General features: G+C 54.3%; 1 protein-coding gene across 1 annotated transcript; it reads right to left on the bottom strand.

The window, feature by feature from the left end:
* Positions 1 to 978: 978 nt before the first annotated feature.
* Positions 979 to 18,837, bottom strand: AMN (amnion associated transmembrane protein). The gene is made up of 12 exons (XM_076063201.1): positions 17,935 to 18,837; positions 16,982 to 17,100; positions 14,649 to 14,693; positions 12,967 to 13,060; positions 12,332 to 12,558; positions 11,448 to 11,585; positions 9,929 to 10,046; positions 9,110 to 9,192; positions 8,438 to 8,678; positions 7,170 to 7,332; positions 4,228 to 4,396; positions 979 to 3,689 (listed from the first exon to the last, which is right to left on the bottom strand). Exons 1-12 carry the CDS (start codon positions 17,966 to 17,968, stop codon positions 3,585 to 3,587), a joined length of 1,536 nt encoding a protein of 511 aa, XP_075919316.1. The 5' UTR covers positions 17,969 to 18,837; the 3' UTR covers positions 979 to 3,584.
* Positions 18,838 to 22,130: the final 3,293 nt, after the last annotated feature.

Raw genomic sequence — 22,130 nt, 5'->3', positions numbered from 1 at the left:
TATGTGCGGCATTCGTCTCCTGTCTAGGCACGTGAGCCAGTGGTGGACATTCCACATTCCTATGGCGAGTGCTAAAAGACAAACCCAGATTTCGTTGCCACAAACACAGTAAGTCATCGCTTAACACGTGTTATAACGCGGTACTTCCATTCGGGAACACCTTTCACATAACGCACGACGCGCCCGTTATAACGCAGAACGCGCCCGTTATAACACACGACGCGCCCGTTATAACACACGACGCGCCCGTTATAACGCAGAACGCGCCCGTTATAACACACGATGCGCCTGTTATAACGCAGAACGCGCCCGTTATAACACACGACGCGCCCGTTATAACACACGACGCGCCCGTTATAACACACGACGCGCCCGTTATAACACACGACGCGCCCGTTATAACACACGACGCGCCCGTTATAACACACGACGCGCCCGTTATAACACACGACGCGCCCGTTATAACGCAGAACGCGCCCGTTATAACACACGACGCGCCCGTTATAACGCAGAACGCGCCCATTATAACGCAGAACGCGCCCGTTATAACGCACGACGCGCCCGTTATAACACACGACGCGCCCGTTATAACACAGAACGCGCCCGTTATAACGCAGAACGCGCCCGGCAGGGATCCGATTGACATCAGGAAATGGCTCGGCCACTGCTCGCGTGACTTCCTCTTCCCCCCCCATTTCCCTCCCCCGTGCACCCCGCCCCCTCCCCCACACAACCAGACTTGCCCCCCTCCCCGCCACCGCCGCCCAAACCGTCCTGCAAATTACAGAGGACGCCGCCGCTGCCGGGAAATCTTCGTTCTCGGTTGGACACGAGGCCCGCACGCGGCCTGGGCGCGAGGGGGACGTAACCGGGGGGTGCTCCGCACGGCCGTGGCAACTGTCGCAGTCCCCATGATCATCACAGGACACCAGATTTTAATAATAAACATTTTCACTGCTCCGGCAATACAAAAGGAAGTTCATTGTTTTCAATGGGATTTTTTAATCGACATTTCCGCAGCGCTTTTTCAGTCGTTTTCATTTTGGAACCTGTGATTTTGGTGGAAGGTGGTGGGCGAAGGTGACAATGACGGTGCGCGTGTCTCAGAAAAAATGTTGGGTGACCGCTGCTCCAGGCCTCATCTCGACAGCACGGATACCGGGTAAGCAGAGATGCCAAATAATCCTGAGAATGAAATGAGCCAAACGTCCCAGTGCAAGTGCCTCCTCCTGGGATATCTTGAGGCTTTCTTGGGTTAACGACATTCATAGTCAATCGCTTTAACATTGACCCCAATCCTTGAATTAAATTACACTAGGCCAAACCCTCCATTTAAGTTTGGCCGACTAAGCCTCACCCACTCAGCCATTACATGGAAATAACCCAGATTCTATCAGTGCCGGATTATCCTCATAGCAAAAGTAGCTACATAATGCTACGGGCCCCGCACTTTCAAGGGCCCCGCGCTAAATGCTTTCAAGCTATCAATTCCGGTTCAGTGATTCTGCACTTGCTCTATTACTATAGTACTATACCACCTTCAACTTTTATGAACGACTGGGTGTTTAAGGTTAGCCATTTGTTTTATTATCTGGCTGTATAGCAAATGAAAAAATACAATTATTTTACTATGCAGGTAAAACATTTGTGTTTTAATATTTGTGTGTTTTAAAAAAATAAATTTAGGGCCCCTTTATAACATGTGTTACAGGCCCCGCACTAGCTTAATCCGGCACTGGATCCTATATGCCTTCGATATCGCATGAGCCATCACCAAAATTTCCTGGCTTTAAAAATATAACCACACCAACGAGGCACTTGGAAAGGTACAGCAAGCCATCTCAGTGGTTTAGTTAGGACTTGATTTCACTTTCTCATTTGGAGATGAAACGTGTAGAAAAAAATACATTTTGCAAACAAATGTTTCCTTCATCAAAGACCGGTGTTGGAGACTAACGTTGCAATCGAGGTAATCCCACCGATAAATTAAAATATGAATGAGCGTCGGTAAAATATCTCTTGAAAGACACACGCACGGGATCAAGGATATATCACGTGTTACTGCGCACAAGTGTGGTGTGCTCCCTAGCACGATCAGGTAAATACTGGTGCTGCAATCATCACTCGTGGCGTGTAAACTTCTTCGGTCCCTTGCGCTGAATCGCACGCGAGCTGGGTCGAGCTGGATTGGGTCGGGTCCAGTAGCGGAGCCATCGAGTGTGCCGGTGTCAGAGCCCACAGGCTGCAGGGAGCCCAGGCGCCGGGCTACGACGAGGGAGCGAAATTGAATGGGAAGGCGCAGATTCATCTCTTGCACCAGGGCCCGTGCCGAACGCGTGGCTACGGCACCGGTCAGGTCACACTGGACAGGGTCGGGTAAGGGATGGGTTGAAATTTTTCTCTCGCACGGTGTGGGGTCGTTGATGGGCGGTGTCTCTATGTTCATACGGAGGTTTGGTGAGTGAGCCAGTGGACGGCTCCAGGAGCAGCCACGTAGCGAACACATCCCAGGTCCTCCGGTGAACGATGGAAATGGGCAGAGTCGTACATACGGTAGGATCCATGGTTTGGGCTCGGAGACCACACTGCGGCTTTTCTTGGGTAGGGTCAGTTCGGACTGGGTAGGGGGTCAGTTCGGACTGTGTAGGGGGTCAGTTCGGACTGGGTAGGGGGTCAGTTCGGACTGGGTAGGGGGTCAGTTCGGACTGTGTAGGGGGTCAGTTCGGACTGGGTAGGGTCAGTTCGGACTGGGTAGGGTCAGTTCGGACTGGGTAGGGTCAGTTCGGACTGGGTAGGGTCAGTTCGGACTGGGTAGGGGGTCAGTTCGGACTGGGTAGGGTCAGATCGGACTGGGTAGGGTCAGTTCGGACTGGGTAGGGTCAGATCGGACTGGGTAGGGTCAGATCGGACTGGGTAGGGTCAGATCGGACTGGGTAGGGGGTCAGATCAGACTGGGTAGGGGGTCAGTTTGGACTGGGTAGGGTCAATTCGGACTGGGTAGGGTCAGTTCGGACTGGGTAGGGTCAGATCGGACTGGGTAGGGTCAGTTCGGACTGGGTAGGGTCAGATCGGACTGGGTAGGGGGTCAGATCGGACTGGGTAGGGGGTCAGATCGGACTGGGTAGGGGGTCAGATCAGACTGGGTAGGGGGTCAGTTCGGACTGGGTAGGGTCAGTTCGGACTGGGTAGGGGGTCAGTTCGGACTGGGTAGGGTCAGATCGGACTGGGTAGGGTCAGATCGGACTGGGTAGGGTCAGTTCAGACTGGGTAGGGGGTCAGTTCGGACTGGGTAGGGTCAGTTCGGACTGGGTAGGGTCAGATCGGACTGGATAGGGTCAGTTCGGACTGGGTAGGGTCAGTTCGGACTGGGTAGGGTCAGTTCGGACTGGGTGGGGTCAGATCGGACTGGGTAGAGTCAGTTCGGACTGGATAGGGTCAGATTGGACTGGGTAGGGTCAGTTCGGACTGGGTAGGGGGTCAGATCAGGGTCAGATTGGGTTGCGTCGTGCAGGTTGGGACTGATCGGCAAAAAAGCTGAGCATGGTCAGGTCCGGTGGGGTGAGGTCGGGTCGGGACAGATCGGCCTAATGCGCCTCACTCTCCGCGTACACGGGGTTGGTGAAGCACGTCCCGCTGACACGGGGAGCCGTGGGCTCCACGTTCTCTTCGGAGTAGAGGCCGTACAGACCCTGCGGGGACATGGCACGTGGGGACGTGAGACACAGGGACACGGGGAAACTAGAACATGGGGACACAGGGACACGGGGAAACTAGAACATGGGACATGGGGACACGGGGAAACTAGAACATGGGACATTGGCAGCGCGTGGAGATGGGAGACCGTTGTATGATGGGAGTCACTTTGAGTGTTCACACTGCAGAGGGCAGCACTGTGATTTAAACCACAACTCGGACAAAGACTACAGCATGGCAGACTATTGCAGTCGGTTACGACAGACATCGATTACACTCTACCAGTCTTGCAGGCAAGACGCTACCGCCGCTGCTTGTGATGACGATCTTGATGTTGCATCGCTGGCAGCGCTGATGATAATGATGGAACTGATTATAATGTAGGCAATGATGAAGCTGAATTTGTTCTTCTGCATGGGGGGTGTGTGGGGGGTGTGGGGGATTTGGGGAGTGTGGTGGGGTGTGGGGGTGTGTGGGGGGTCTTGGAGGTGTGGGGGGGTGTGGGTGGTGTGGGGGTTGTGGGAGGGATGGTACCTTCTGCATGGGGGTATCAAACATGGGGTTTTCGAATCCGTCCCCAGCCCCCGGCTGTGGACTCCTGCCCAGGGCGGCCGAGAGTCTCGCCCAGAGCCCGAGCTGCCCCCCGGGGGCCTCACCCGCCCCCTGGCTGACCTCACCCTCACTCAGCTCCGCCTGCTGCGACCTGGGGTGGGAGAGGGGGGGGTGAGAGAGGGGGGTGAGAGAGCGAGAGGAATGCGTGCGAGGAAATTGAGTCCAGGGGCTGGTGTAGAAGCCCCTGAACCCAGTCAGAGCGCTGAGCTGGCAAGGTCAAGAACCAGAGTTCAAATCCAGGCAACTACCCGTGATTAAACGGGGTTCTCGAGCCTAGTGAGCTGATGGTCTCAGCCAAATGGATTTCAATTTGTCGGAATTCCAGCACTTGAGAGTTCAAACTTCTTGGCTCGACAGCCACGCAACGCGCACTCGCTGTCGGGCGTTATTGGTGCGCCCCTCGTGTGAATGTAAAGAGGACTGCTGTTGAAGCGGCCTCAGAATTAGTTCCGCGACGTGATCTTCCAGGGCCCTTCCCCGACACAGGGTGAAGCATCGATAGCTCCGAGTGGAAATGCTTTCGTCTCATAACGTGGATCGCGATCCACAGGTGACCCACGGGTGGATCGCAAAATATTTTCGGATCCATCTCACGACAAATTAAGACAAACTCTTAGCATCATAACCACACGACACTTTCCGTCAGAGCTGACGGCAAATAAAAATCCCCAAGAAATCATGCTAAAATGTAACAACTTCTACCAATAGGTGGTTGCTAGTACTCATTTTCAGAGGAGGTGGGGGGGGGGCAGGGCACTTTCACCGATAAGAGGGCCGCCACACATTGGAAATAATTGGGTTTGACAGCACGATGGGGGTTTTCACATTCGTGTATTGTCGGGAGCCACTCGTCAGGGTGCCGCACGAAAGGCTACCAGGGGCTGCCAGTGGCCCACGGGCCTTGCAATTGCAATGACAGCAGAGTCGCCATGCGGTGTGAGTGGACTAGCGGCCACGGGAGGTAATGACAGGGGAGTCAGCCTATAGTGCGAATGGACTAGTGGCCACGGGAGGTAATGACAGGGGAGTCAGCCTATAGTGGGAATGAACTAGTGGCCACGGGAGGTAATGACAGGGGAGTCAGCCTACAGTGCGAATGGACTAGTGGCCACGGGAGGTAATGACAGGGGAGTCAGCCTACAGTGTGAATGGACTAGTGGCCATGGGAGGTGATGACAGGGGAGTCAGCCTACAGTACGAATGCACTAGTAGCCACGGGAGGTATGACAGGGGTGTCAGCCTACAGTGCGAATGCAGTAGTGGCCACGGGAGGTAATGACAGGGGAGTCAGCCTATAGTGGGAATGAACTAGTGGCCACGGGAGGTAATGACAGGGGAGTCAGCCTACAGTGCGAATGGACTAGTGGCCACGGGAGGTAATGACAGGGGAGTCAGCCTACCGTGTGAATGGACTAGTGGCCACGGGAGGTAATGACAGGGGAGTCAGCCTACAGTGCGAATGCAGTAGTGGCCACGGGAGGTAATGACAGGGGAGTCAGCCTACAGTGCGAATGGACTAGTGGCTACGGGAGGTAATGACAGGGGAGTCAGCCTACAGTGTGAATGGACTAGTGGCCACGGGAGGTAATGACAGGGGAGTCAGCCTACAGTACGAATGCATTAGCGGCCACGGGAGGTAATGACAGGGGTGTCAGCCTACAGTGCGAATGCACTAGTGGCAACGGGAGGTAATGACAGGGGAGTCAGCCTATAGTGGGAATGGACTAGTGGCCACGGGAGGTAATGACAGGGGAGTCAGCCTACAGTGTGAATGCAGTAGTGGCCACGGGAGGTATTTACAGGGGAGTCAGCCTAGAGTGCGAATGGACTAGTGGCCATGGGAGGTAATGACAGGGGAGTCAGCCTACAGTACGAATGCACTAGTGGCCACGGGAAGTAATGACAGGGGTGTCAGCCTACAGTGCGAATGCATTAGTGGCCACGGGAGGTAATGACAGGGGAGTCAGCCTACAGTACGAATGCACTAGTGGCCACGGGAGGTAATGACAGGGGAGTCAGCCTACAGTACGAATGCACTAGTGGCCACGGGAGGTAATGACAGGGGTGTCAGCCTACAGTGCGAATGCAGTAGTGGCCACGGGAGGTAATGACAGGGGTATCATCCTGTGAGTGCGAAGGGACTGGTGGCTACGGGAATGATTGAGAAGGGAGCACAGTCAGGTGACGGAAGAGGACGATGGAGTCTGCCGGTAGAGCAGGCGTCCAGAGTCAGCGAGAATGATCAAGAAGGGCGGCGTGGCCTCGGTCCGTATATGAGGGAGATGCACGGGTGACTCGGGGCTGTTGCAGTGGAGGGTGTACGTGTCTTCAATAAAGAGATATCTCAAGAGAAGTGCGTCAGGTCTTCTTCACACAATGAAGGACACTGTATTAGGGGGCTCAATACACCCGGGTAATTGTTGAGTAGCAACTTTCTGGTGGTGGATCACGGTGGAGCCCATTGAGATCCACCTTTGGTGCATCACAGAAGTTGGTATAAGAGCGATAGCGCAATCAGCACCTCTGGGAGGGTTCAGTGTCTCTCAGTCGGCACGCACATGGGTGCCGTTTGACGAGATGTATGTTGAGCTTCTTTCGCACCATACCTAGCCGACTGTGCTAATCGGAGGTGCGAGGGAAAGCAGTTCTAAAGAAATGAGTTTTCAATCCAGATTTAAAAGTGCGTGGCTCCCTAGGAAATGTCGCCGCCTCGTTTATATCGTTCCATTCCCCGCTAACATCGTTCCTCGTTCGCTCCGTGCCGTCCGTGGGCTTGGGTGCTCGAGCGGCTTGCGAGCGCGAGAAACCCGGCGAGCACGGCGCACCGACGGGGCGTCGAGAGCGGTGGGAATGCGCCACGGGACCTGCGCTTGCGGCGGGTGAACGCGGCGTAGGAGAGGCCCACGAGGACGATGAAGAGGGCCAGGGCGCCCAGCACGATGCCCAGCACCACCGGGGAGCCCCCGTGCTCAGCGGGCTCGGCCTCCGAGGTGCGCAAGGTGACGTGCGTCACGCCGTAGCTCTCTCCTGCGGCACGGGGTGGGGGGGGGGGGGAGCGGGGACGGAGGGAGGAAGGGCGCGCGTGAGGCGAGCTCCAAACGCGACAAGTAGGTTTTTGTTTTGTTCTCTCCAAATGCTTTTTGTTGCCAGCTTATTGGTTATTTTTTTATTCGCCTCGTTTACCCAAGGTTTTTTTTTCAGGAGGGTCCCTGCCAAGTTTTTGTAGTAAGGTGCGATTACTGCGGTGTTTCCCAGTTAAGTGCTTTTAAAATTTGGCAAATTTGGACCATGATGCCTGGCACACAATGGCTAACTCCTCATTGAAAAACGTCCGCTGTATCTTGCCGTGTATTTTGTACACCCACAACACGTTGGCCTACTCTTCCATCGTTGTAAGATAAGTGTGGGTACTCCCCACCTCTATCCAAGACGTCTCGTCAGTGGAGAAGAGTAGGCCAAAGTACACTCTAACGGGGGCTTTCTCGGTCACCGTCTGGGGGACTTCACCCCTTCTCACGTGGAGTAGCGGAAGGGAACCACGTGGTTCTCTCGATGGCATCGAACACGCGGTACCCACGTCGCGCCGTCACAACGGTGAAACGAGTCGAGGGTAATGCGAGGACCATCAACGTCTGTACCAGCGAAAGTTGACCCCACAGAACTACGTCTGGAGGTCCTGAAAATTGCGTCTCCAGGAGGTGCTGCACCTTTGCACCGCACGCTCTGCTGTCGCGGTGATCGCAATCAAACCAACATTTAAATAAGCGCTCATTCCGGGAATAAGCTGGATTCTGAAGGGCTGACCAAACGCGATATTCTATGGAAGTTTTTGTGCAGCCATCGGATGACCGGGCAAGGACTTCATCGACATCACAGCAGCAGAGCGTTGCGGCGAAATCCGGCTGTTGTTCTGTACGTTCCGTGCGCTTCCACGTCCACGCTCCCCGCCTTCACGAACCCCGCACTGAGCCCGCGTGGCCGCGTTACGGCCGAACAACAACCCCCACGGCCCGCAAGGCGGTGGCGTAAGGAGGAGGAGAGGCCCCTCTTTCATCGAGCAGCGGCGGTCGACAAAGAGGGGCGGTTTTAACGACGGCGATGCCGTGTGGTTCCGCGTTGGCGCGCCACGTGCCGTAGCGGTCGACGTCGGCCACGATGGCCCTGGCGAGGGCGAAGGCGGCGTCCGTGGAGCCGGACACGCCGTCTGTGCCGGTGAGCAGCAGCTGCACGTGCGGCTCCTCCGCCGCGGCGCCCTCGCCGAACAGGCCCAGGAGTCGCGCCCAGCCGCCGCCCCCGGACGCCATCGCGGCGGCGGCGGCGGCGGCGCCCCCCCGCACCTTGGACATGGCCATCCACACAAACCTGAACTCGTCCTGCCAGCATCGAAAAAAAGACACGGGGCGAAGGTTCGAATCCGTTAGGCCGTCCCGGATTAACACTGCGGGAACGTAAACCGTTAAGTACTGGGTGCCATCTGCTTCCTTTGTTTGTATTGCTTTTGTCATGTGACTCAGATCACTCTTGCAAGCGAGGTTATTGTGGTCTCTTGAGTAAAAACAAATTTGAAACTTGGAACTCGAATTTGCTTCACATTGGACGTCAAAGATGTCTGCCTTACTGTGAAACTACAGCAGACCGTGTGTTAAACACAACGATGACTACATGCAGTGATTCGATTATTACGATTCAGGATGGAGATTTGATTCAACAATCAATAATTTTATTGTTGAGGATGGTGGTGATCATGATGGTGGTGACAATAACGATGATGATGATGGAGCTGAAACATCAGATCTCGTCTCACCAGTCCCAGGAAGCTGTGAATGATTCGGCTGCGATAATTCTCCAGGTCGAACTTGGCATTGTACTCCAAGCGCATCAATGCACCTGTGAGATTTAGAGGAGATCACGAGGTCAAGAGGTCGGATACCAGCGATGCCACCAACGCATCACCATCGGCAAGCCTTCACTAGGATTCAAACCCCGCATCTGTAGCAGCAGCATCATCATCAATACACAACCTCCATAGGCCTCTCAGTATCATCACCACCAGCACCAGCTGGCGCGAGGTCCTCGCCAATGTTACGCGGTCGACTTTGCCTTTAAGGACCACTCTTATGGCCTCGTAATAATTGCCAGCATGTGGCTTAAATCAGGCAGTAGATCGACGAATGGCTGTTAATTAGTATTATTACATAGGCTTGCGGTGGCGAGATGTTAACTACCTCGCCTGGTACAGTATATAGAAAGTCGTGGATTCGATTCCGATCCTGACGCCTGTATATTTCGAGTTTGCATGTTCTCCCCGTGGTCATGTGGATTTTTCTCCGGGTCCTCCAATTTTTTTCCACATTTAGAAACGCGTTTAGAGTATTTGGCTGCTATAAAATTTCCACGTGATAAGCCACTTCGTTGAGCTATCATTTGTGGCCAGGTCGCTTCTGAAAACAGCTATATAGCTCAGTGGGCCTTACCTGGTAAAATATATATATTTTAAGTACATGCACGCACGCACATTTAATTCACGTGCACACATCAACCGATGTCATACATCCATGCAGGGCAAAGCACAGAGTTGCTCTGCGACAGTTTGGCCTGGAGCGAGACCCTCGCGAGTACGTACCGCACTCAGGGCAGCAGTTCCCTTCGGCCAGGAGCCCCGTGGGGCAAGTGAGCTCGGGGCACGGCCAGCCTCCCCCCTCGACTGTGCCGTAGAGCCGCGAGCAGATGTGGTCTCTGTGCTGGAGGGGAGGACATTGGGGCAGAGCCGCCGGTCAGTTTCCGGCGCACGAGGGGCGGCGGTGGTGGCCGGGCGGTGGCCGGGCGGTGGCCGGGCGGTGGCCGGGTTTGCCGCCGCCTGTAAGTGTTTGTGAGGTTCGGGTCTGCGACCGCCCTGGTTAACACCGCGAGTGTATAAAACGTAACATACTATGCGCTGTCTGCATCGCCGTGGCCATTCCAAGATCCCGTGACGTGATTCGAAGGAGGGTGAGCCATTGCGTGCCGACGTCGTGGTCCAAATTCGGCAAGAGTGAAAAATTGCTCGGAAATGATTTGATCACCCCATACTGACGGACTAATGCCAACTTGCAGACCGGTGCCGAGTCAACTTGTGCAGTCAGGGACAGCTGTGATTAAGGGGTCCCTTCGGCTCGAAACTACAGTTGGGCATTGAAATTATTTGAGCTGAGATGTGGTGCAAGGAATTTTAAGAGGCTGGATGCCCAACACGTGCTGGAGATAGGTGTTATAGTTAGGGATCTCCAGACTTTCAGGAGGGTCCTGCTACATTGTGTTGTTAGGCCAATTTCAAGTAAGTGTTTGGCTTTGTGTGGGCGGAACCCAGATAATCTTAAGGTAGGATAACGCTCAAAGCTCCGTCCAGATAATGCTAACGGAGCAGACAAGACTGCATCAATGATATGGGACAAACGAGATATAGGACAAACGAGACATGGGACAAACGAGACATGGAACAAACGAGACATGGGACAAAGGAGACATGGGACAAACGAGACATGGGACAAACGAGACATGGGACAAACGAGACATGGGACAAACGAGACATGGGACAAACGAGACATGGGACAAAGGAGACATGGGACAAACGAGACATGGAACAAACGAGACATGGAACAAACGAGACATGGGACAAACGAGACATGGGACAAACGAGACATGGGACAAACGAGACATGGGACAAACGAGATATAGGACAAACGAGACATGGGACAAACGAGACATGGGACAAACGAGACATGGGACAAACGAGACATGGGACAAACGAGACATGGGACAAACTAGACATGGGGAAAACGAGATATGGGGAAAACGAGACATGGAACAAACGAGACACGGGACAAACAAGACATGGGACAAACGAGACATGGGACAAACGAGACATGGGACAAACGAGACACAGAACAATCGAAACACAGAACAAACGAGTCACGGATCGAGACGAAACAGAATGTTCGATTTTCAAATCGAACCGTGAACTGGAATTGCGACGATCAGCGGACCCGCTGGGTAGGCGACCGAGTTGAGGAGGTAAAGTGGTCGACGGGGAAGGGAGGTGAACGCTCCCGCAGGGGTCGGTGTCAACGTTGGGAGGGAGCCGGGCCAGGTCAAGATTCCCTCACCCGGTCGTTCCCGCACAGGCAGCCGCTGGGATCCAGGCACGTCCCGTCGGGCTGCACGGAGACAGAGCCGCCGTGGAACTGCAGCCTCCCCGAGCGGCTCTGCAAATAGCTCCGCAGAGACGCCTCCGTCGAGAAGTTCTGCGGCGAGAGCGAGGGGCCGCGCGGGTCGGAGTGTGCGATCAGCCACTTCGTTGAGCTGTCATTTGTGTTCAGGTTTCTAATAAAGAACTATATAGCTCAGTGGGCGTTACCTGTTACCAATTGTGTTCTTGGTGACTATGGTCCCAGCTGCCTTGAGATCATTGACAAGATCCTCCCATGTAGTTCTGGGCTGATTCGTCACCGTTCTCATGATCATTGCAACTCCACGAGGTGAGGTCTTTCAATGAAGTGGGGTCTTTCAATGAAGTCATGTAGATGGGTTCAACATTTTCTTTACAAGAAAACAACGACGTTTCGATCGCAACGCAAGCGATCGTCGTCAGGTGGAGAAAGAAAGAAAAAAACATGACCATCGCTTGTGTTTGCGATCAAAACGTCGCAGTACGTTTTTATTTTTACCCATCCACGTGACTTTTACCGAAAGACCCAACGAATATGAACTCCTGCAGTCACGAAAGCTTTAAGTCAAGATTAAAAGTTAAAATAGTTAAGTGAAAATATAACAATAGGTTTTCCCCCTTTTTTTCTGGCAACAAAACAGTTGTGTTAAGATGTTAAAACACCAAACTCAAACCTTTTACAAAGAATCATGTCTGCATGAACCACAATGCAAACAAAAAAAAAACAAGTGAAAACAGTTAAGCGCCGAACCGGTGAGCCCCGTCGTGGTTTCACCGTCGCGAACCGCCACCGCCGCCAACTGCGCGACGTTTCGCGAGCACCTGTCCCATGACGGAGAGCGAGCGGGCGTGGAAGGGTCCCCCCTGGAGGCCCACGCGGAAGGAGGTGAGCGGTCGGAATTCGACGTCGTCGGCGGCGCAGGGGACGCGCTCCACGTCCACAGCGGGCAGCGGCCGCCCGGCCAGCAGCTCGTCGCGAGAGCGCGCCGTCGCCCAGAGGCGCGCGTCCAGCCACGACCACCCGGCCTGCGGCACGAAGTGCGCGTCGCCTGGACGGAACGGGGGTGGCACGGGGACAGCGTGGAGACAGCGTGGGGACAGCGTGGAGACAGCAGGGCTGTGACACGGAGGCAGCATGGGAATAGCACGGGGAGAGCAGTGTGTGGCATGGCGACAGCACGGGGACAGCTCGGGGGCAGCACGGCTGTGACACGGAGACGGCGTGGAGAGAAAATGGGCGATGGAGAGACAGCACTCATGAGACAACAGCGGTGCCGGGTCTACGTGGAAGGCAACGCGGAGACAGCACGACTCAGTGGCACTCAGAGAGAGAGACAGCGTGATGACAGCACGCGGAGGCCGTGTGAGTGATCCATTCGACATGGACCAAGGACTCGGCAGTGAGGATGGTTGTGGAGGAGACCGCGGCGGCTGTGAGAGGGATTCAGGTCCCGTACCCGCGACGCATCCCGTCTGCGGGTCGCTGCGGCCGTCACTGGCACTCAGGGTGGCACCCTCCTGCAGGATCAGCTCCGAGTTCAGCGGCAGGTACTGTTGGTGGTGGGGGGGGGCAGGTGAGGTCATCATAATGGGTAAAGGTCGGGTTGGAGTGAGGATGTGTGTCGGCTTGCATATGTGTTTCTGTGTGTGTATTGTAGGTCGACTCAGCCTCAAGCGGGTAGCCGGTGCGGTGTGTAGTAAACATCGCCACTGGGGAGACAAAGGCGGTCGGGCGTGGTGCTGGCCACCCACCCCGTCGTGTGCCGCGCCGGTCTTCATCGGTGCTCGCTAACGGCACTTGCCCCTACAGTCTGTTAAGGCTTTCGGGGGGATCTTTGTCGTTTGTGTTAGGGCCCTCCCCTAGGTTGACTCAGCTGAAAATGGTGATCGTTGGCTCCGGTTATGCGCGCGTCAGCGGTCTCGCCTCCACCTCCCGTGGCTCGCAGGGTTCACTCATCGGCACCGTGGCGCCACGCGCTGTGTTTGCGAGTGCACATTAAAGCACGCACGTGACGGGGGGCAGTGGTGGTGGTGGCGCGGCACGCGATGAGGCTCAATCATTGACCGGGTTTCGGGAGCAGGCGGGGGGAGGGGGAAGCAGGCAGGGGTCGCGCGGAGTCGTAACGTGGAAACTCCTCGATGGGTCCGTGAACTGAACGGAGACGAGCGTTTCTAAACGGGGCAGACACTTGACATTTGAAAGAGAATAATCAGGGCAGCGCGACGAGTGGGTGGGCCAGTGCCTCTGCGTGCTGTGTGTGTTGTGTATGCAGTGTGTGCTGTGTGCGTGTGTTGTGTATGCAGTGTGTGCTGTGTGCGTGCGTTGTGTATGCAGTGTGTGCTGTGTGCGTGTGCTGTGTATGCAGTGTGTGCGTGCGTTGTGTATGCAGTGTGTGCTGTGTGCGTGTGTTGTGTATGCAGTGTGTGCTGTGTGTGTGTTGTGTATGCAGTGTGTGCTGTGTGCGTCTGTTGTGTATGCAGTGTGTGCTGTGTGCGTGCGTTGTGTATGCAGTGTGTGCTGCGTGCGTTGTGTATGCAGTGTGTGCTGTGTGCGTGTGTTGTGTATGCAGTGTGTGCTGTGTGTGTGTGTTGTGTATGCAGACGTGGGAACAGTAGCACAGCAGTTAGCGCACTGCGCTACGAACCCGGCGACCCGAGTTCGATTCCCGTTCACGGCCACCAACACCAGGGATGATGATCTGAATCGGTCCTGGGCCTCCCCGAGGATGACGTAGCCTCAAATGAGTTCGTGGTGCAATGTGTAGTAAACATCGCCACTGGGGGAGACAAAGGCGGCCGGGCGTGGTGTTGGGCACCCACCCCCTCGTGTGCCGTGCCGGCCTTTATAGCTTAGCGCCATGTGCTACAAACCCGGCTAGCCTGAGTTCGATTCCCATTCACGGCCACCAACACCGGTGACGATTATTTGAACCGGTCCTGGGCCGGTTCAAATAAGGCAGTCAGAAGTAGGGCTGGCCTCAACATACGCGCCATGCTGGCATTTAATAGCTACTCGCCAGCAGTCTATGTAGGCTATACACGTTTACATGGCGACTTTGTCTTTGTTCCGTGCGTCTGTGTGTGTTCGGCGAGTATGTGGGGTAGGAAAAGAGGAGGATGAGGAGGTGGGCAGCGTTACCATGTCTAGTATGGAGAAGCTGCCATCCACGTACACCGAGACCGACTGTGGATAGAGCATGACACGTGGGTTAGAGGCAGAGATGGACCCAATCATCTCCCAACAACAGAGGCAATTCCATAAAGTGTACCTAACGGCATAGATCATCATCACATCTCGCCACCGCAGCCAGATCTCCCTCGCCTGATACGCAGTAGGTCGCGGGTTCGATCCGGGACCCTGGCAATGCCTGTGGTTGTATATTTGGAATCGGCACGTTTCCTCTCTCTTCGTGGTGGTCGCGTGTATTTTTCTCCAGGTTCCATGTTTAGAATCGACGCACGTTGAGATCATTTCGCTGTGACGATCAATTCATCAGCCACTTCGGTGAGCTACCATCGTGTGTGGCCAGGTCACCTCTGAAAAATAGTTCATAGCTCAGTGGGCTTTACCTGGTAAATAAAACAGTTACGATTATAACCCCAATCATCGTTATCGTTAAGCTCTATCAATCATCACCACCGTGAAACTTCATTATCATCAACATGCAAGATGGGTACCAGCTGGTGAGGCTAACACGATTATTGATTTATTTTTCCAGGTAAGGCCCACTGAGCTATACAGCTCTTTTGCAGAAGTGACCTGGCCACAAATAATAGCTGAACGAAGTGGCTTATCACGCGAAATTTTATAGCAGCCAAATACTCTAAAACGCATGTTTCTAAATGTGGAGGGAAAAACCCGGATGACCCGGAGAAAAATCCACACGACCAAGGGGAGATTGAGACACGCAAACCCCAAATATACAGCAGCAGGCGTCATGGTCAGGATCGAACCCACGACCTCCTGCGTACCAGGCGAGGTGGTTAACATCTCGCCACTGCGGCGCCCCACTGTCTCTCTACAGGGTCTTGAGCTGAGGTCGCTTTAAACACTTTAAACATGTCAATACTTTGGTTTACACAATCGTTCCGGGATGAGCAACTGCCCTGGAAATAGACCTTGTGACCAGACACAGTGTCTTAGAACAACAGACGCTGCAGCCAAGGGGACATTGGCAACTATTGATAACCAAACAGAGCACTAGTAATTGGGGTTAGATCGCGTAAACCCCACCCCTATTATGGATATTGGTCGCGAAAACCTACGTGTTAAACTGACATTTTAAGCTTGTAATGAATACCAACGGATTAATTCACACGTGTTGACCAAGCTCATCACAGGGACGCGGGCCGCTCACGGAACCCCCTGGCGCTTCGCCTCTCGGCGGCTCCCCCACTTGTGGGGGGGGGGGGGTCTCGAGACCGCAACGGCGTCACCGTCAACCGAGACGCGCTCGCAGGCGCGTTCCTGTTGTAAACGCGCGCGTCCGGGCATTACATAATTGATCAATTGTTAGTAACGTTGATGATGGTGATGATGGACAATGCTACGCATTTCGCACGGTTAACATTGCGTGTGCGTTGTTAACATCAGGTTTACATGTCTCATGCCGCGCGCCCTGCTCTACCGACCAACCAACAACCATCATCATCATCACCACCCACAACCCCAGAGCCGTGTCCCTAGGTGCATGGCGAATCGGTGGCGACCGCCTCGGGCCCCGCGATTTGGTGGTGGTGGGGGAGCGCGCTTCGACGTCACGGTGTTTGATGTAGTACAGGGTGCTTCAAAAAAATGTTAACACTTACATGGGTATATCGTTAATGGAAACCGAACGGATAATGCACCGTAACATGGTAACAAATTGTACGTTAATAGCTTCAAAAAGGTCAAAGAGTCTCCATCGTTGTCAACGCGCGCCTCTGGAACCTTCTCTAGGTGGTCACCAGAGCCCAGAGAGTGACTATCTTCGTGGTGTTGTTACAAATTCTCAGAGAAGTTAAAAAAAACATTTTTTTGAAGCACCCCGTACTTCGCAGTTTAATTTTAAGGCGTTGCGCGATGGCGTGATTGGGGGGGGGCACAGTGGAATTTGTCCCCGGGGCCACGCACCCCACGGTGGGCTGCTGTGCAATGCGCCTCTCAAACACGCTCCGTCGGGGGGGGGGGGCAGTAGTCCCACCACCACCACCACCCACCACCACCCAATACCACCCACCACCACCCACCACCGTCACTCACCACCACCACCACCCACCACCACCCAATACCACCCACCGCCACCACCACCCACTACCACCACTCACCACCACCCACTACCGCCACCCACCACCGTCACTCACCACCACCACCCACCACCACCACCCACCACCACTCACCACCACCACCCACCACCCACTACCACCACCCACTACGACTCACCACCCACTACCACCACCCACTAGCCCTGCCCAACCACCGATGTAGGACACCTCGTCCGCGGGGAAGATGGCTCGCTCTGCGGCACAGGGGGGGCGACCGCCCTCCCAGTTGGAGCCGTTCCCGAAGTTGGTGTCACGTGTCCATTGCCTGAAGTAGCCGTGAGTCACGCCTGGCGTGTGTGCACAAGTACACACACACAAGTACACACACACAAGTACACACACACGCACGCGTCATTACGTAGAAGACGACGACGCCCCACGTGGCCTCTTTTCGGCTGGTGGGCCAAGTGCTGCCAAGCTCATGAAGGGCCGGCAGGACACGCGAGGGACGTGTTTTGCTAACTCCACGTCCGGCCGCCTTTGTCTCCCCAGCGCTGACGTTTACCCAAGCGCATCGGGCGCTCACTCTTCAGGCGGCGTCGACCCAAGGGGAGGATGACCATCCAGATTAAATATTTTAATTAAAAGTAACAAAAAATAACCGGCGCCGCCCACTGACGTTAGCCATGTGCGGAGATCAAACTCGGGGATGACCGGTGCGTACGTTTGTGCTAACCGATGCGCCACCGCTCTCCAATCCACAAAGACAAAGATCCCCCTTATAGACTTGACAAACTGTAGGGGCAAGTGCTGTTAGCGAGCACCTATGAAGGCCGGTACGGCACACGAGGGGTTGGGTGGCCAACACCACTCCGGACCGCCTTTGTCTCCCCATTGGCGATGTTTACACACCGCACCAGATATTCATTTTAGGCTGAGTCTATCTAGGGGAGGCCCATGACCGGTTCAGATAATCGTCACTTGTGTTGGCCGTGAGCGGGAATCGAACCCGGGTCGCCAGGTTCATAGCGCAGCGTGCTAACCGCTGCACTATCGCTCCCCAATCCACGCACACACACACTACACACACACACTACACACACACTGCACACACACACTACACACACGCACACACACTACACACACACACGCGCACGCGTGTAAAACACAAACAAACCTACCCAGCAGAGCGCAGAGCACCAACGCGAGTCGCATTATGACTCCGGGTCAGGTAACGAAGGCGGGAGTGAGCTGGTGCCGGCTCAGCTCCTGGGAATCTCGTGGCTCCTGGTGATTGCTGGTGGCTCCTGGTGATTGATGGTGGCTCCTGGTGATTGATGGTGGCTCCTGGTGGCGGCTGGTGGCTCCTGGTGATTGCTGGTGGCTCCTGGTGGCGGCTGGTGGCTCCTGGTGATTGCTGGTGGCTCCTGGTGCCTTCTGGCTGCTGGTGGCTGCTGGTGCCTTCTGCTGCTGGTGGTAGCTCCTTCGGCGTGGCCAGAAGGCCCGTGGTCTTGCGCCTGGGGGTCTTCTCTCTTGAGCCGCAGTGGCCCTGCTGCTGCTGCTGCACTTTAGCAGAACCGAGGACCATAAACGTCGCCACTTCGCCCCGCCCGGTCATGCGCGCGCGTGAGCCACACTCACCCATTAACAAGCGTCACGGCCATATCGCTCACTCATTAACGAAATTCGCGGGGGTGCATCAGCCACTCACCCATTAACCATTGCCAATCACCAACTTTACAGCCATCTTGAGACGCAAGAAGCACCGATCTCTTCAAGGTTGGCAGGGTTTAGTGGCGGCAGTCCCCCTGTGCCCCAAAGCATTTGGAAAGATGGGGGGGGGGGGCGGGGGGTTGTCTCAGGTACAAAATGATTATTATCTGAGCCTTCACGTATTCTTTGGGTCTTTCGGTAAAGTCACGTCGATAGGTTCAAATAAATGTTTTGGTCATTATATTTGAACCTATCTACGTGACTTTACCGAAAGACCCAAAGAATATGAATTCCTGCAGTCACGAAAGCTTTAAGTCAAGATTTGAGCCTCCACGTGTTCGACTCAAGGTGCCGGTGAAGGGCGGGGCTGCCCGGGGCCGTGGGCGGGGCCAAGAGAGAGGGGGCGGGGGGAGGAGCTGTTAAAAAAAAGAGGGCGGAGCTGGCTGTCCTCGCGCGTGCGCATACCGTTGCAGGTGTCATGGCGACTTGGCACACTTGTCTTGAGTTGGCACTTTTATTGAAGACACGTTGACACTTGACAGACAGGCGGAGACCCTCCACCGCAACAGCCCCGAGTCTCCCGCGCATCTCCCTCATATACGGACCGAGGCCACGGCCCCCTTCTCGAGCATTCTCGCTGACTCTGGACGCCTGCTCCACCGGCAGACTCCATCGTCCTCTTCCGTCACCTGACCGCGCTCCCTTCTCGATGGTTCTCGTAGCCACTAGTCCCTTCGCACTCACAACTGACTCCCCTGTCATTACTTCCCGTGGCCACTAGTGCATTTGTACTGCAAGCTGACTCCCCTGTCATTACTTCCCGTGGCCACTAGTGCATTCGTACTGCAAGCCGACTCCCCTGTCATTACTTACCGTGGCCACTAGTGCATTCGTACTGCAAGCCGACTCCCCTGTCATTACTTCCCGTGGCCACTAGTGCATTCGTACTGCAAGCCGACTCCCCTGTCATTACTTACCGTGGTCACTAGTGCATTCGTACTGCAAGCCGACTCCCCTGTCATTACCTCCCGTGGCCACTAGTGCGTTTGTACTGCAAGCTGACTCCCCTGTCATTACCTCCCGTGGCCACTAGTGCATTCGTACTGCAAGCCGACTCCCCTGTCATTACCTCCCGTGGCCACTAGTGCATTCGTACTGCAAGCTGAGTCCCCTGTCATTACTTCCGGCGTTATAATGCAAATGTACAATATTTGTTATCATTTATGAGTTTAACGACGCGTCCCTTTTTAGTTGAACCGTAACACATTTCATCACACTGACCGTACGGGCGGTTAAATACAGAATGTTGTGTTCCGACTTACGAACTTTCGTTAGACTTACGAACGGGTCCCTGGAACAAATTGTGTTAGTAAGTCAATGAGTTCAAACCTGCTGTCCACTAATTATATAGCTATTTTTCAGAAGGGACCTGGCCACAAATGATCGCTCACGGCAAGCTACGTGATAATTGGCTTATCACATAGACAAATACAATACTCTAAACGTATGTTGATTCTAAATGTGGAGGGACAAATCGGAGGAACCTTAAACAAATCCATACGACCACAGGGAGAGACACACAAACTCCAATTATACAGGCGTCACGGTCGGGATCGAACCCACGACCTCTTGCATGCCAGGCGAGGGGAATAACATCTCGCCACCGTGTCCTGCACGCTTGATGCTCCCATAAATGTAGTGACCCCCACATCAGCTGTCTTGGCCCCAAATACTCTAGTATTTGTGGGCACGGGGTTAGAATAGCAGATAATGGGGTACAGAATATTCGTTTGCATTGGTGGCTAAATTTACATGCAAAGATGGCCACTGTCATCGGATTATTTCAGTGTGACTCCCTCACTGAAGATGTTTGGCCTAACCCAGCCAAATGTCATGCTTTTGTTAAAAAAGCGCACAGTCACTTAATACTGTGTAACAACTCCACCGACCCCACCCAGCTCCATTTTGAGATTAACCGAGTTTCCTGTGGGAGAGGGGTGGGTGATGTGGGGGGGTTGATGTGAGGGTGGGTGATGTGGGGGGGGTGTGGGGGGGGGTGATGTGGGGGTGAGTGATGTGAGGGTGGGTGATGTGGGGGGGGGGTGATGGTGAGTGATGTGGGGGCGAGTGATGAGGGTGGGTGATGTGGGGGGGGGATGTGAGGGTGAGTGATGTGAGGGTGGGTGATGTGGGGGGGGGGTGATGTGAGGATGAGTGATGAGGGTGGGTGAGGTTTTGTTTATTGTTAGTGGGATTGTGACGATGCCACTGGCTGATGGGTGAGTAATGTTAAAATTGCCAACCCATTGACATTTTTGCCCATGTGACTTGATTAGATTGGCACTGTCGGGTGATGGAGGGTTACAGTTAAAATGTACATTGTACCCCCACGATCTAATCCAAAATAAACTAGAAATGATATTGGTCGTGAAATCCAGCGTATGGAATTGCATGTGTGGAGAGCAGTGCCGGATTAAGCTAGTGCGGGGCCTGTAGCTTATGTTAGAAAGGGGCCCTAAATAAAAATAACACATTAAAACACGTACATTTTTTACTTGCACAGTAAAGTAATTGTATTTTTTAATTTGCTATACAGCCAGATAAATACGACAAACCACTAACCTTAAACACCCAGTCGTTCATAAAAGTTGAAGGCGGTATAGTACTATAGTAATAGAGCAAGTGCAGAATCGCTGAACTGGAATTGTCAGCATTTCCCCTGCTGTTGGTCTCGCCTGATGACGGTTGCTTGTGTTGCGATCGAAACGTCGTGATTGTTATTTTCTACCTACGTGACTTTACCGAAATAACCAAAGAGTATGGATTCCTGCAGTCACGTAAGCTTCAAATCAAGATCGGAATTGATAGCTTGACAGCATTTAGTGCGGTCCCCTTGAAAGTGCGGGTCCCGTAGCTACTATATATGTAGCTACTACATATGTAGCTGCTACATATGTAGTAGCTACTACATATATGTAGCTACTACATATGGAGCTACTTTTGCGACTACGATCCTCCAGCACTTGTGCGACGGCGTTGTTCTACGAACCCGGGGACCTGAGTTCGATTCTCGCCCGTGGCCAACACACCAGTGACAATTATCTGACCCGGTCCTGGGCCTACCCTAGGTCACCTCAGACGCAAATAAGTACATTGTGTGGTGTGTAAAGATCGGCACTAAGGGAGACAAAGGCGGCCGGGCGTGGTGCTGGCCACCCATCCCTTAATGTGCCGTGCCGGCCTTCATAGGTGCTCGTGAACAGCACTTGCACCACCAACAGCCTGCTAAGGCTATAACGGAGTGTTTTGGTCTCGTGTGGAATGGTGGCCCAGCGCCGGGCACACTGCGCCACCGTCTGACAACTTGGGCTCGATTCCGGACCACGAATCACAACTGCAGTGGACACCGGCACCTGAGCGGTAGGTGGGTCCACGCGACTCTAGCTCAACGCAGCCTCGAGTCATCACGGGCAGCAGCCTCGAGTCACCACGAGCAGCAGCCACTCGTCGCTCGTTCGCCACGAGGGCATCGCTGCACATCTGGCGGTGGTCATCCTCTTGGTTTTCCTCCTGAAATTCCTTCACTCGTCTTGGCCATCGATCATCAACCCTCCACGAACCTCGATATATACAGGGTATATATATCTGACAAAACCAACACAAC

Source organism: Petromyzon marinus, chromosome 6, assembly GCF_048934315.1.
Source record: "Petromyzon marinus isolate PM22_M1 ecotype Great Lakes invasive population chromosome 6, UKy_Petmar_22M1.pri1.0, whole genome shotgun sequence".
NCBI lineage: Eukaryota > Metazoa > Chordata > Hyperoartia > Petromyzontiformes > Petromyzontidae > Petromyzon > Petromyzon marinus.
Note: the sequence above shows the minus strand (reverse complement) of the source record. Positions and strands in the feature narration are given on the sequence as shown.